The following is a 14,838-nucleotide window of genomic DNA, read 5'->3' as shown; positions in this document are numbered from 1 at the left end:
TTTTTTTTGCTTTTTTTAAAATAGTCCCCAAGTGAGAAAAAAACTTAACTAAATGAGATGTCAGGAAAAGCATTTAAATAAATGAGGTTTTCATCTTGCTTGAAAATTATTTTCATTTAACATGTGACATCTGTGTTTGGGGTTCTTTGAGTCATAAAGCACCTGCTACAGACCTGATCTAGGCCTAATATAGTTGTATTAGGTTTTTTCCCCAACTATCTTTAAAGAGAACTGGTCATGAGCCTAATACATTTTACAATCCTCCCCCATCATGATAAGCCACCCCCTTTCTACCTTGATATTGTGCTGTATCTTCTGCTCACTCTCACTGAGCTCCACAGACTGAACGGGTGTTCCCTGGCAAGAGCAACAGCATCTGAAGCCATACAGGGGAGAACTTCCTCCCTCACTCTGCTACACACAGCCCCGAGCAGTTCAGCGTGAAGTGCGATTAGCCTATTTGAATTACCTTTCTCAGCTAATCTAGAACATAAATTTTTATTACTAATGAAAGGTACCATTTAATTGCTATAGGTAACACCTCCCCCCGCTTATGGGACAGTTTTGATGCACATAAAAAGGGTCCTCAGGTAATTTTTATGCCTTTGGATAGGAAATAGATGAGCAAGTAAGTCAGTGGGGGGTCCTGGGAGTCAAACCTCCCCCGATCAGCTGATTGAAGGGTTCCTTAGCTTGTGGGAGCACAACAGTCTTGTCATTTCCTACCAGGCATAATGCTATGTATTGGGTACCAACCTGTACCAGGTATCAGAACTCCCCCAGTCACTTCTATGGAGTGAACTGCAATAATAGCTGCTACCAAATGTAAAGAACTGCCAGGAGTCAGACCCCCTACCCATCTGTTATCCATGGTCTATGCTAAGGACAGTGCATGAGGAAGGGGGTGGGAAGACGTTTATCAGGATCTGCTCTAGAACAATTCAAAGGACGATCAGATTTTGACACAAAGCAAACCATATGAATTGTTACGTTTTTCTGCTTACTTGTAAAGAGATCTGAGTCTCTTAAATCAAAAGTACAGCGGATATCCCAAACATGATGTGCAAGGGCCTAAGACTAATGGATGTGCTGATAACCAATAAGAGTCTTATAACACCTCACCATGCAAAACTGGAACTGTAATAATTAAAAGGGAAACTGTCAGTGGCGCCCTCACTAACCTGATTGTAAAGGCTTGTAGTGCAGGTGACACTGATTGTAATGATACCATATAGAAGGAGGAAATTAAGTCGCACTCACCCGAACGTTTCTTCAGCGTGATGAAAATTGTATTCCAACAAATAGACTGCAAATAACAGGAAAAACAACTCCATAGCAAGGAGCGAGGGCCGCTGAGGCTCTCAGACACGGGGCATACAACTGATAGTGACGTGAAACTAGTAGCCTATCAGTGGTATGCCCCGCGACTGAGCCTCACCGGCCCTCGCTCGTCACTATGGAATTGTTTTTCCTGTTATTTGCAGTGTATTTGTTGGAATAAAATTTTCATCACGCTGAAGAAACATGCTGGTGAGTGCGACTTCATTTCCTTCTATATGGTATTTACTTGAAGCTTCTTACACTTCAGAGGTCTGCAACCAAGAACACAGCTAGCTGCTATTTTATACCAATAAAAGCCTATCCTATGGGAATACGTGTTGTATAGAGCAGTGCCTAGTTTACCTTCCTACTGCTTGTATCTGATTGTAAGGATACTTACCTACCCCCGATCTGTGGTCCTGTTGGTCTGAGATCTTCTTTAATCCCAAATCATGCTTGGTGCATGTGGTGGAGCCTCAGGACGTGTGCCGAAGTAACCGCTGCGTCTCCTAGCCTGCTCGCAGAGGGACGGAGCAGAGAAGCAGTGATGTCAGTGTACCATGCACCAAGCATGCTGCTGGATTAAAGATGATACCAGACAACGGCACCACAGATCGGGGGTATGTAAGTGTCATAATCAGTGTCACTTGCACTACCAGTCTGTACCAACAGGTTAGTGCGGGTGACACTGATGACAGTTTCTCTTTAAGATAAACCAAGCTGTTTAAAAACCTGCTTAGAGAAAGCTAAATTAATACACAGACACATTCACCTTATTTGCTTTTTTTTTTTTTTGCTTTTTTGTTTCTTTTTTTTTTCTCAATATTTATTGGCTATTAACATACAGAGATAAAAATTACAACGATACAAGCTCACACACACAAACCAACCCAAACCAAGTACATGAAATCTGGCATGCAAGTAAAGTCACGGGAAACAGAAATGCTGTATTTGTATAACAAAAATATGAAAAGGATTTGCATAGTATTTTAATAGTGTTCTAGAGGTCTTCACAGGGTAAACAAAAGCATCTCCTGACAAATGTCTGTGAGGCTTACAGGAGGTTAGAAACGTCTGCCATCAAACTGTATTAAAAGCAACACAAGGTGTGTGCCAGGTCTTCTATATAGCTTTATCTATGATGCAATGTACCGTAAGTCACTGCACCCACCCAGGAATGAAAGAGCTACTTGCTAAAGTACTGACCATGAAGAGGATGATGCTGCATACACTGCTCTGCAGCTTCAGTTAGTAAGGGGTTTGCTAATACAAGTTTGGAGCTGGTGTGAACATTGAAGAGGCTACTACAGCTCACACAAGTGATGTAGGCTCCTCAAACTGCATGTAGGTTATATGTACATACCAAAACATGCTTAAGAATCACATATCGACAAAAAAAAAAAAAAAAAAAAAAGGTATATAGAGGATAATTTCTAACTCTAGCATATTTAACACTATGGGGGAGATTTTTCAAAACCTGTCCAGTTGCCCATAGCAACCAAACAGATCGCTTCTTTCATTTTTAACAAGGCCTCTGCAAAATGAAAGAAGCGATCTGATTGGTTGCTATGGGTAATTCAGCAACTTTTCCTCTGGACAGGTTTTGATAGATCTCCCCCTATGAACCCATTGAGTATCTACTGCAGTTCAATCACACAAAGCCTGAGCTAATGATCGGATTTCACCGGTCACATCTGCAGAAGAGTCTCCGTTTATTTAATCTCTATTCACACTTACACTGGTTTATTAAGTGGTTGCCATAATAGCCTATTAGGTAATACAATGTGTTAAACAGATGCTTTATAAAACAGCTTACAATGTATCCGGTAAATGGACCCCATATTTGTCTATGGGTGACATTACCACCGTTTAGGTATTAATTACAGCTTCCATTTAACTTCTACTTCGGGAGTCGGCATATACATTAAATGGAAGCCAAACAGCTGTACTGCAGGTAAAAGGTGGGGGTGGGTCGTGGAATTACTTCCCCACAGATCACACAATGATTGCCTACCCTGGTACTTTCGGGGAATGGCAATCAATGTAAAGCTCTGGAAAGCCTTTAAAAAAAAAAAAATAAAAAAAAAGCCTTACAGTCCATTTATTGACACTTCTTCTGAAACGTTTCCTTAGCCTAAAGGAGACCTCAATTAGTCAGTAAAACTCCTGAATCAGAACTTAATCCCACTACGAACTAATTCTGCATGGATTCCACCTTCCGTTACACAACCATTGACTTCAATGGTTTTCTGCTGTGAATACACAACGGATGTTCTGAAACAGAACTTCAAAACAAGGATTTGAATTTGGACAGGATTTTCAACAAGTTCAAACTTCCCCTAGAACCTGATAGTAAAAGCCCATAAGAGAATGGGACATCAATTTTCAATACTTGTTTAAACTGACAATGGAGCAAAAACGGAGAAGATCCACAGAGGAATTCAGCAAGGAAAATGTTCCTTATTGAGTTCAATAGTGTGAACCTATCCTTGAAGACCTTCTACTTTCTAAAACATCTATCTGTATACCACAAGCATCACTGCAACCTACAGGGCCCAATGTCATCTTTTAATCTTAATGTTTCGCACATCAGTTTAAATGCCTTCTGGAACTTTAACACCACCAGGAAAAAAAACAGGGAGTTTAGTACATGTGTTTAATGAATTCACCAGTCACTAAAGAACAAGCTTATGCAATGTCTTAGAAAATAATCATACTCCACACATACCTCATTAAAGAAATGATTTTTGTTTTATTTTTTATTCCTCCCCCACCAAACAGAGCAGACAGATAATATACATACTTGTATTTCTGAAAGAAGTTTGGAGCATCAAAAAGTTTGGACCAATCTGCTTTACCCAGCAAGATCTCATCCGTGATGGCCAGTCCTGGGGGAGAAGAGTAAACGATATATATGTTGTGTCTTCACATGGTTCTTAACACAGATTTTTGAATGTTAATGAAGAGGAAAGCTGTAACCGATAGTGTTTTGTGTTAGTGGGAAAAAAACAAGAATAAGGCTGGGTTCGCACAGGAAACGGATACATCTGGGGGGGGGTTATGGGGAGTCAAAACTGGGTGCTCCCGTATCCAGCCCGAACCACATACATTTCAATGAGTCGACCGGAGTCAAGCGCTGACTCCGGTTGCCTCATTTTTGCCCGGTATATGGCTCCCTGACCGACCCCAAAACCATGTTATACCACGGTTTTTGGTCCCTTTAGAGAAGCGTATACAGGACAAAAATTAGCCAACTGGAGTCAGAGTTTGACTCCGGTCGACTCATTGAAATGCATTACATAGGGGCCTGGTCCGTTTGGGAGACATAAGCGCCAGGTTTTCGCTCCCCCCAGACATATTCGGTTCCCATACACTACAAACGCAGTGTGAACTGGCCCTTATATGGAACTCATACACTATCTAAATGTACCTTGCTTGAATTCTTCTACCATAACCATTCGTGTGGAAACAGACACATTGTAGGTGGAATTCTGCTGCGGGTAGGCTGGTGTGATGATGGGCATGAGGTGGTATCTATCACTGGGATTCACCTTCACAGAAAAAAAACAAAAAAACAGAATGAACAGAAGTTCATATTTTTGCATTTAGATTTAGTGCCACAGAATGTCAGCATCCCTTTTTTGATGAATGCCAATGGATAGCGCAGACATATAGCATTAATGCAGTATTAAGCCTTTTTGAGTTTAATGGGAGCTGTATAAAACATTATGCATGAGCTTTTTTTGGTGGTGTATGTGTGGTTGCAAGGTGGCAAACAAATGAAGTGTATTTTAACAAAAGCTTGTAGAAAAACTCCCTAGTCCGGTTTCAAGGTTCTTTAAAGGAGTACTCCGGTGGAAAACTTTTTTTTATTTTATTTTTTTTAATTAACTGGTGCCAGAAAGTTATACAGATTTGTAAATTACTTCTATTAAAAATCTTAATCCTTCCAGTACTTATTAGCTGCTGAATACTACAGAGGAAATTCTTTTCTTTTTGGAACACAGAGCTGTCTGCTGACATCACGAGCACAGTGCTCTCTGCTGACATCTCTGTCCATAGCAGCATATGTTTGCTATGGGGATTTTCTCTTACTCTGGACAGTTCTCTGTGCACCAGATGACAAGGGTGCTGCAGGAGACATCTCGGGGGTCCCCAGTGATCAGACATCTTATCCCCTATCCTTTGAATAGGGGATAAGATGTCTAGGGGTGGAGAACTCTTTTAATGATTGACAGAATGCTGTATACATGTTGATACATAGCAGTTTAGCCACTGACCGTAAAAAAGAGGAATAATGCTTCTCTACACGAATACACGAAGGCTGTTTTCCTCTTTTAGTGAAACATCAATTTATCTTTTGTGCAATTTTCATTATAGGAGAAAATACTTTTTAATACGCTTCTCTTACTCGGGACAGACTGCTTTACATTTTAAACCTAGCATGGTATACTAACCCTTGGATCCCACACAGGTAAATTAAGATTGCATTCTTCTGGCTGCTTCAACAAAACTGGATTTGGCCATTCCCTGCATAGGATAAAACAAAAAAATAAAAAAGATTAGCGCCTACGTACGGTTTACGAAACTGTATTGAGAATTACATATGTAAATCAAAGGTCCCTAGCCATAAAATCATACCTTCACATAACATCTAATAAATACACTAAAGAAACTGCATAAAGTCTTGTCCATTTTTATTTAAAATTTAAAATCATGCAAAATCGGTCAGAAAAATCTCCAGTGAAATCCTGCAGATTTTTCTTGACAAAAAATAAGTCTGTGGTGTGAAAGCACTCAAATCATGCAAATCTTTTTTTCCCCCCTTCACTGGTGGTCTGTGTGTGATGTATATATCTGTATGACTAGAATTTTGCATATACTAGAGTATTTTCACACGCATGTCAAACAAATGCTTGAAACGCAACATGATCAGAACATGACAAAGTACACTAATAACTTTTTATAACTCACCATTTAGAAAATACCAGGAAAAATTTATGGACAAGCGTGGATGCTATTGCATTTGGATACAACTGGCATGTTCTTGCCACCAGCATAGCCCAGGAGACACCACCAAGAAATCCTAGGATGTTGGAATATATGTTGTGGCCTACAAAAAGGAAAATGAGAATATCATGAGTAGAGTGTCTAAAAGGCATCACTGAAAAAAATGTTTTGCTGAGTAACTTACGCTTGGCCCATAGTTTGATTGCTCTCAAAGTTAACCTGAAGTTATCAATGTTCGGTACTAAATGGAGGATTTCATCGGTTACTCTGCAACCTGGGGACAAAATAATAAAACAGATTTAAAAAAAAAGGCACCTAATCATGGAGGCTAAACAAAACTGGTGTCAAGCTGTGTTGAAGTGGGAATGCCCACTCAACCTGTGGGGGTTGGAGACTAACAGGAATAAAAAATATACATTTTATGTCTTTCAAATAAACTAGTGAAAAGCATAAATGCTGCAGATCAGGATAAGGCTAAAATTACTCCTTCATTTTTCTCCCCTATTGTAGAAATAAATATTTGTAGTAGTAGTTACCATTAAGACTCCTTATACATCTTATGTCTAAATTCTTCAGAAGGCTATCATCACGTAGGTCTAGGTCCTCAGGAATTGTCTGAAGTGCAAGTCTTGCAAATAAAATATCAATCTAAAAAAGGAAAAGTAAATCCAAAAGTAAAAATAAAAACTGTACAAAAGGAGCAATATAAATCAATCTGCATCTAAGAAAACAGGCAGAGAACAAAGTCCCACATTCATATTTAAGGATGTTCTTTCACTTTGTGTCAAACTTGTCAGGTAAGACATTTACAATCTTGCTTTGCCCAAAAATTCAGACAAGTTAGACCACCCCTTAATTTCTAATATAAAACTAATGGGCATTCTCTCATATGCATGGCATATTTTTGGCACATGCAAGGGCAGGTGCTAATCTTTGCACACATTTTTTGATACATTTTTAACCTAAAGAGGACCTGTTAGCAGTAAAACAGGGGTGTAAATAAACATATGGCTAGATAGGATAATCATCATGCTCACTGTTAGGCTATGTTCACATGGCAGAATTTCCGTGCAAAATTCTGCAGGAGCAGAGTCCCATTGATGTTAATGGGATTCTGCTGCACTGTGCACACTGTAGAATTTCTGCACCAAATTCCAGCATCCACAAAAACATTTAACATGCTAAATGTTTTTGCGGATTCTGCAAGGAAATGCATTGCCATCTATGAGACTGAACATTTCAGAGTGATCCTAGTGGCCGCTAATGTCCAAAGGCTGTCAGGGAATGCTGAGAGTTGTAGTTTTGCAACAGCTGGAGGCACCCTGATTGGAAAACACTAGTCCAGTTTTTGTAAATCTGGGCAATAGACTAAACTTTAAAGCAAAAAAAGTAACTAATACAATAATATTCCTCACGTTTCATAAATTATAAAAGGTATGCATCTCGTGCCATCTTGTACACTTTTTTTTGTCAAACATTCAAGGGGTTATCCAGGATTAGACAAACAACTGATTTCTCAAAAAAACAGAACCACCGCTGCCCTCAGGTTGTGTGTGGTATTGCAGCTCAGTTTCATTAAAGAGAATAAAATCACACACAACTTAAAATAAACTAGTGCTATTTTTCTTTTTCTGGATAATTTCTTATGCAACAGACAACATAAAAATAGTACCTCTATCCCATCAAAACAAAGCTTGATCACAGGTACAAAAGCTTCTTCCACAGCCTATAAAAAAACAAAAAACAAACAATACATCCCTAATATGTTAAGAGAAGTGACCATGATATAATGGTAATTGTTTCCTAAAATAAGTTGACTTGCACATTTTACATTGGCAGAGGCATAGATACAAAATTATTAGCTTTGATTTCCACAATGCAGCTATACATATACATTTAGTGTGCCTTAACCCCTTAAAGACTCTGGAAAAACTACACTTCTGGAAAAACTACATGCAGGAAAATTTATACATTTAAAAATGTCCTCTTCTGACCCCTATAACTTTTTTATTTTTCCACGTACAGGGCGGTATGAGGGCTCATTTTTTGCGCCGTGATCTGAAGTTTTTATGGTTACAATTTTTTTTTTTTGAGCATACTTTTTGATCACTTTTTATTCATTTTTTAATGGTATAAAAAGTGACCAAATATACGCTTTTTTGCACGTACGCCATTGACCGTGCGGTTTAATGATATATTTTTATAGTTCGGACATTTACGCACGCGGCGATACCACGTTTATTTTTTTATTTACACTTTTTTTTTTATGGGAAAAGGGGGGTGATTCAAACTTTTATTAGGGAAGGGGTTAAATGACCTTTAACAACACTTTTTTTTTTTGCAGTGTTATAGGTCCCATAGGGACCTATAACACTGCACACACTGATCTCCTATGCTGATCACTGGCGTGTATTAACACGCCTTTGATCAGTGTTATCGGAGCTTGACTGCTCCTACCTGGATCTCAGGCACGGAGCAGTCATTCGTCGATCGGACACCGAGGAGGCAGGTAAGGGCCCTCCCGGTGTCCTGTAAGCTGTTCGGGACGCGGCGATTTCACCGCGGCGGTCCCGAACAGCACGACTAACTAGCCGGGATAGTTTCACTTTCACTTTAGAAGCAGCGGTCAGCTTTGACCGCCGCTTCTAAAGGGTTAATACCGCACATTGCCGCGATAGGCGATGTGTGGTATTAGCCGCGGGTCCCGGCCGTTGATGAGCGCCGGGACCAACGCGATGTGATGCGGGATCGCAGCGCGACCCTGCTTCATATCGCGGGAGCCGGCGCAGAACGTAAATATACGTCCTGCGTCGTTAAAGGGTTAAAGCGGTACTCCGCCCCTAGACATCTTAACCCCTGTCCAAAGGAGATGTTCCGCCGCTGGGGACCCCCGCAATCTCACTGCTGCACCCATTCGTTTAGAGCATCGGGTGCATCACCGGAGGCTTGTGACGTCACTGCCGTACCCAGCTTGTGACTTCACTGTCATGCCACCTCAATGCAAGTCTATGGGAGCCCCACCCATAGACTTACATTGAGGGGGCGTGGCTGTGATGTCACGAGCCTCCGCCCTCCCATCGCCACTCATCTGGCACTAAAATGATACTCGTGCCCTAGTTCCTATATGTTTTGCACAATTTTCCCAATTTGACTCCTATGCAATATTTTCATAGAATATAGTTTCTATTTCACGAACTCATTTGGATTGGTAAACCTGCTAGGATCCGTTTAGAAACCCTGCAAAGGGACAAGGAAACTATACTAGGGGTCCCCAACCCTTGGTTATACTTTTTAGCAGCACAAATCCAACAGCTGAAGGGATGGGTTTTGTTTGCTACCATGTGTCCCACTGGTAGACTTGTTTTACACTGATCAGGAGGGATGACCCTTATTTACCTGAAATCGCAGCTCAGGCTCGGCCTCCTGATCTGACCCCCGCATGATGATAATTTCACTACTTATTATCCCTTGTGGAACAATCCTAATCTGTGTTTTTTTTTTTTGTTTTTTTTTTGCAATAAGTTTAATAAATAGCAAAGGCATATTTTTTTTAATTAGATATAAATCACAAAGTTTCTATGGATGCTTGTATAAGCAAATTGTGTACAATTTCGAGAAACTAAAGTGACTAAGTATATGTTTACATATTCTAACATTTTAAAGTCATAGAGCAGTGGTCTCCACACTGTGGCCCTCCATATGTTGCAAAACTCCAACTCATAGCATGCTCGGAAAGCCAACAGGTATGCTGGGAGTTGTAGTTTTGCAACATATGGAGGGCCACAGTTTGGAGACCACTGGTATAGAGAGAACAGACATGGGAGAACAAGTTTCACATAAACTATATAAATAGGTAGTATCACATTTTAATTGTTTTATTTTCTAGAAGTATTTTAGGAGAATGAAGTCATACCAGAAGTGCAGCCAAGATTGGTGGACAACGGGAAAACTATGCAATAAACTGGCGTGTTCTTTGGGAGACATAAATAAATCTTCAAGGATAAAACCATAATAATTAACTAACTACAGGCAGAGGCCACACTTACGCGAAGGTCCTTTACTTCATCTTGCAGCTTCAATTTATCATAAAAGGAAGAAAAAAAGTCGCTTCTGTCGACGTGTCTTGGCGCCACACACAGGGCATCAATATCAGCACCTGCAGACAGAGTACGCACATTAGGGATTTCAAGGAAGCAGAAAAAATAAAATAAATAAATAAATAATAATTATGTATGAAGAAAACAATGTCAATAGGTCAAGGTTACAAATTTTTTTTTGCACAAAATTTTGTGACATTTTTGTGCTGCTCATGACACTTCTCCAAAAATAAGACAGGGCTAGGAGGAGCAATTGTTGTAACCCTCCTTTAGATAAAATGCACGTACCTTTTGTATGGACGCCCAATCTGTATGACCCAAAGGTAAATATCTTGCCTCCAACATTCTCAATTACTGACTGTGGTAGATTCTGATAGAAAAAAAAAAAAAAAGTTAAACTTTAGAAACAGGAAATACTATTACATACCCCAGTGTTTCCCAACTGGGGCACCTACAGCTGTTGCAAAACTACAACTCCCAGCATGCCCTGACAGCCAGCGGCTGTCCGGGCAGGCTGGGAGTTGTAGTCTGTAATGTACAGCCAGCTCAAAAGACCATAAGTATCTTTACTTATTGTGACAGAAGCCTCTCTGATCATCAGCAACAAATGTGATAAGAGTTTTGGTTACTCCATTCATGAAAGAGTTCATGCAATCTCATCATATAGAAAATTCTGATGCTTGTATAAGTGACACATAGGTCCCCATAAAACCACAACTTTATAACTTGATGCAAACATTATGGTAGGAGATCAAAACTAGTGGAAGGAAACAAAGAAATCATCGTCATCAAGTGATTTTTTTAGAGATATTTTGGAAAATGGAGCATATGGGCTGGAAACATGTAAAAGGGAATGTTATCCCTTAGAATTTTTTTTATTACTGATTAAAGCCAGATACTGAAACATTTTCAGATTTTTTTAAAATTAATTTCTATTTCCAAATTGTAATTTATTTCTATTCAATTTCTTTGAAAATTATTGTGGTGCGGCCATAGTGCTCAAGCTGTTATTACAGCATTTAGAACCATGCTTGAAAGTAACCCACGGACAAGAGTTGCCCAATTGACATGAATGGGAAAGGTTTCTTGTCATGCTCGGTGAGGTAATTTATCAAGGAGGGTGAGGCTGAGTTGTGATCATCATCTACTGTCGTCTTCATCTACTGGGGTCACCTTTCACTGTAATGCTGTGCTAATCACTTTCCAGCAGCTTCCTCCTCAGTAAAGAGAACAGAAGTCTCACCTTAATATCAGGTTTAGTGGTGAGAATTGAAACTGCAAGATTTCAGGATTATTTTAAAATATAAATAGTAAAATGGAAAATTAAAAAACTATTCACCAAAAATTCTCAAAAATATGTTTAACAAACACTTGATTTAAACAATAGGACATTTTCTGACGGCACATTCTCTTTAACATAAGGAGGGAGAAAGTGCTTCAGAACATGTTTGGGGTTGTTGGTTGAACTACAAGTCTGTCACCCTTACCTTGATCTCACTGATCTCCCGAATCCATTCTTTAACCAAATTGTTCAGTTTCCCCAAAATTAAAATTCTGTAGGAAAGAGTAAAGAGTTGTAAAATGACTAACATGGTGATGTAACAATTGTGTGAATTTATCAAATCTGCACGAACAATGTCAGTCTCTTGATTGCTCAAACATTAGCAACTTTTGCGATCAATACACTCCCCACAAAAGCTCTTCACTTCTAAGTATATCTTTCTATTTATGCAAGATGCAAAAAGATTTTTCATACTGACTGTAAAATCTCTCCCGTAGGTGGATCCATTGGGGGACACATGAACCGTGGGTATACGTTGCTGCCACTAGGCATTAACAAAAAAGAAGTCGGCCCCTCCTGGCAGGATATACCCCGCCCACTGACTGAGCAAATCAGTTTAGTCCCACAGCAGTAGGAGGAAACCGACAAATCACTACAGAGAGTCCGAAGAAGAACCAGACAAAAAACAACCGAACAAGCCCACAGACAAGAAATAGACTCTCAGGTCAAGAAACTAATAACCAACAGGTGGGTGCTGTGTCCCCCAATGGATCCACGAGAGAGATTTTACAGTAAGTATAAAAAATCTACTCTTATTCGGCTCCATTGGGGGACACATGAACCGTGGGACGTACCAAAGCAGACCCCGGGGTGGGAAATTAGAACCCAACTAGAGACTCAGGCGGATGGCAACGCCACCGCCGCCTGCAACACTTTACACCCAAAACCAGCAGACGCGGAAGTGTGCACCTGGTAGAACTTGGTAAACGTGTGCACGGACGACCAAGTGACTGCCTTACACACCTGCAGGGCTGAAGCCCTGTTGAAGACCACCCAGGAGGCCCCAACAGAGCGGGTGTAGTGAGCAGTAACCCGGAATGGAGGAGCCTTCCCCTTAGAACGATAGGCCTCTGATATAGCAGACCGGATCCACCGGGATATGGTCGCCTTAGTAGCCAGAAGCCCCTTGCGCCAGCCTTCTGTAATGACAGCAAATAAGAGCGCCGAAGAGAAGAGGTGGCCGAGAGATAGACACGCAGAGCTCAGACCATATCCAAGTTGTGGAGAGAATGCTCCTTAGGGCGAGATTGAGCCGGGCAGAAGGAGGGAAGGACAATATCCCCGTTCAGATGAAAAGAGGATACCACCTTCGGCAGAAAAGACTGTACCGGCCGAAGCACAGCCATGCCCTGGTGAAGGACAAGAAAGGGTGGTCGGCAGGAGAGAGCTGTCAATTCAGACACCCACCGGATGGAGGTTGTGGCAATGAGAAAAGACACCTTCCAAAGAAACGAAGAGCAATTTCCCGGAGGGGTTCAAACGGGACGCCTTGTAAAGTGCTGAGATTTGGTCCTAGGGTGGAGTTGGAGACCTTTAAGGAGCAGCCTCATGAGCTCCACCATGAAAGAAGGTGCGAACATGAGGGTCAATAGCGAGGGGGTGCTGAAAAAGAACGGAAGCGCCAACACCTGCCCCTTGAGGGAACTAAATGGCAAGCGCATTTCCAGCCCCGACCGCAGAAAGGAAAGCGGGTTTGACAAGGAAAAAACTACGGGAGACAGGGAGCGGACGTCGCACCACCAAAAGTAGGCACGCCAGGTCCTGTGATAAATCTTTGCAGTGGACGGCTTACGCGCCCGAAGCATGGTGCGAATGACCCGAAGAGCGAAAACGCGAGCCCTCAGCACAGTGGTTTTAACCACCATGCCGTCAAACACAGTGGCAGTGAATTGGGGTGGCAGATAGGACCTTGAAAGAAGGTCGGGTCGAGCATGGGAACTTCCGCCACGAGACTGTCGAACAACAAGCGCTGGGGCCTATCCGGACCACCAGAATCGCTGAGACACCTTCCGCCTTGAGCTTCCTCACTAACCTGGGTAGGAGAGGAAGAGGAGGGAAGAGTTAAGGGAGGGCGAATTGTGACCAGGGAGCGACCACCGCATCCACAGCCAGAGGATCGTGGGATTTTGCCACGAAGGCGGGAACCTGCCGTTTTAGGTGGGACGCAAATAGGCCCATGTTTGGGGTCCCCCAATGTTCGCAAATTGCTGTGAACACCTCCGCGTGGAGAGACCACTCCCTGGGGTCAGGCGAAAGTCCACCTCCCAATTGTCCACCCCCAGAATGTGGATAGCCGATATGGAGGGAACCTGGCGTTCCACCTAGACAAGGATTTTTGTCACCTCCGTCATTGCCGCGAGGCTGCGAGTACCCCCCTGGCGATTGATATAGGCCACAGCCAAACCGTCGTCGGGTTTGGACCCAAACCGGACGACCCCGGAGTAACAACTCCCAGTGGAGGAGACAAAGAAAAATGGCCTGATGCTCCAGGATGTTGATGGGAAGATGGATGGATGGACCGCGGAGACTGGTCCCACAGAGACAGGATGGCCCACTGAAGAGGGTAGCACAGGAACGGAGCAAAAGGAAAGGCTTCCATGGCCGCCACCATCCTGCCCAACACACCCATGCACAAACGGATGGTCACCGGTTCTGAGCGGCACAATAGGCAGATCCCGGACAGCATAACACTCCGCTTGTTCGGTGGAAGCAGAATCCAAGCCTTTTCGGTGTCGAAGCGAAGCCCCAGGAAGACCAGAGACTGGGAGGGCGAGAAGTTAGACTTCTCCCGGGTTGATCAACCACCCAAAACTGGTCAGGGTCTGGAGAGTGATGTGGAGACTCTCCTGATTTTGAGGAAAGGACAGAGCTTTGATCAATAGGTCGTCCAGATAAGGGAGCAGCGACACCCCCCGAGAGCGAAGGATGGCAATAACCACTGCCAGGACTTTGGCAGGGCCACAAACTAAAAATGACCCACCAGAACGGAAAACCGCAGAAAACGTTGGTGTGCCAGAAAAATAGGGATGTGGAGGTAAGCATCCCGGATGTCCACCGAAGACAGGAATT

The 14,838-nt window shown here is 42.1% G+C and overlaps 1 protein-coding gene across 2 annotated transcripts in view; it reads right to left on the bottom strand.

Moving 5' to 3' along the window:
* Positions 1 to 14,838, bottom strand: part of PAPOLA (poly(A) polymerase alpha) — a 44,499-nt gene that overhangs the window by 16,038 nt on the left and 13,623 nt on the right. For both annotated transcript variants that reach the window (XR_008848683.1, XM_056545289.1), the window contains exons 3-12: positions 11,915 to 11,981; positions 10,716 to 10,797; positions 10,377 to 10,486; positions 8,003 to 8,056; positions 6,867 to 6,978; positions 6,515 to 6,604; positions 6,295 to 6,433; positions 5,778 to 5,850; positions 4,751 to 4,871; positions 4,124 to 4,208 (exon numbers count right to left, since the gene is read on the bottom strand). Coding sequence is in view for 1 of the 2 variants with exons in the window: in XM_056545289.1 (XP_056401264.1) it covers positions 4,124 to 4,208; positions 4,751 to 4,871; positions 5,778 to 5,850; positions 6,295 to 6,433; positions 6,515 to 6,604; positions 6,867 to 6,978; positions 8,003 to 8,056; positions 10,377 to 10,486; positions 10,716 to 10,797; positions 11,915 to 11,981 (933 nt within the window). In the remaining variant the exon portion in view is untranslated. The remainder of the gene's footprint in view (positions 1 to 4,123; positions 4,209 to 4,750; positions 4,872 to 5,777; positions 5,851 to 6,294; positions 6,434 to 6,514; positions 6,605 to 6,866; positions 6,979 to 8,002; positions 8,057 to 10,376; positions 10,487 to 10,715; positions 10,798 to 11,914; positions 11,982 to 14,838) is intronic.

This window comes from Hyla sarda, chromosome 11 (assembly GCF_029499605.1).
Source record: "Hyla sarda isolate aHylSar1 chromosome 11, aHylSar1.hap1, whole genome shotgun sequence".
NCBI classification, from domain to species: domain Eukaryota; kingdom Metazoa; phylum Chordata; class Amphibia; order Anura; family Hylidae; genus Hyla; species Hyla sarda.
This window is presented reverse-complemented; position numbering and strand designations above follow the sequence as displayed.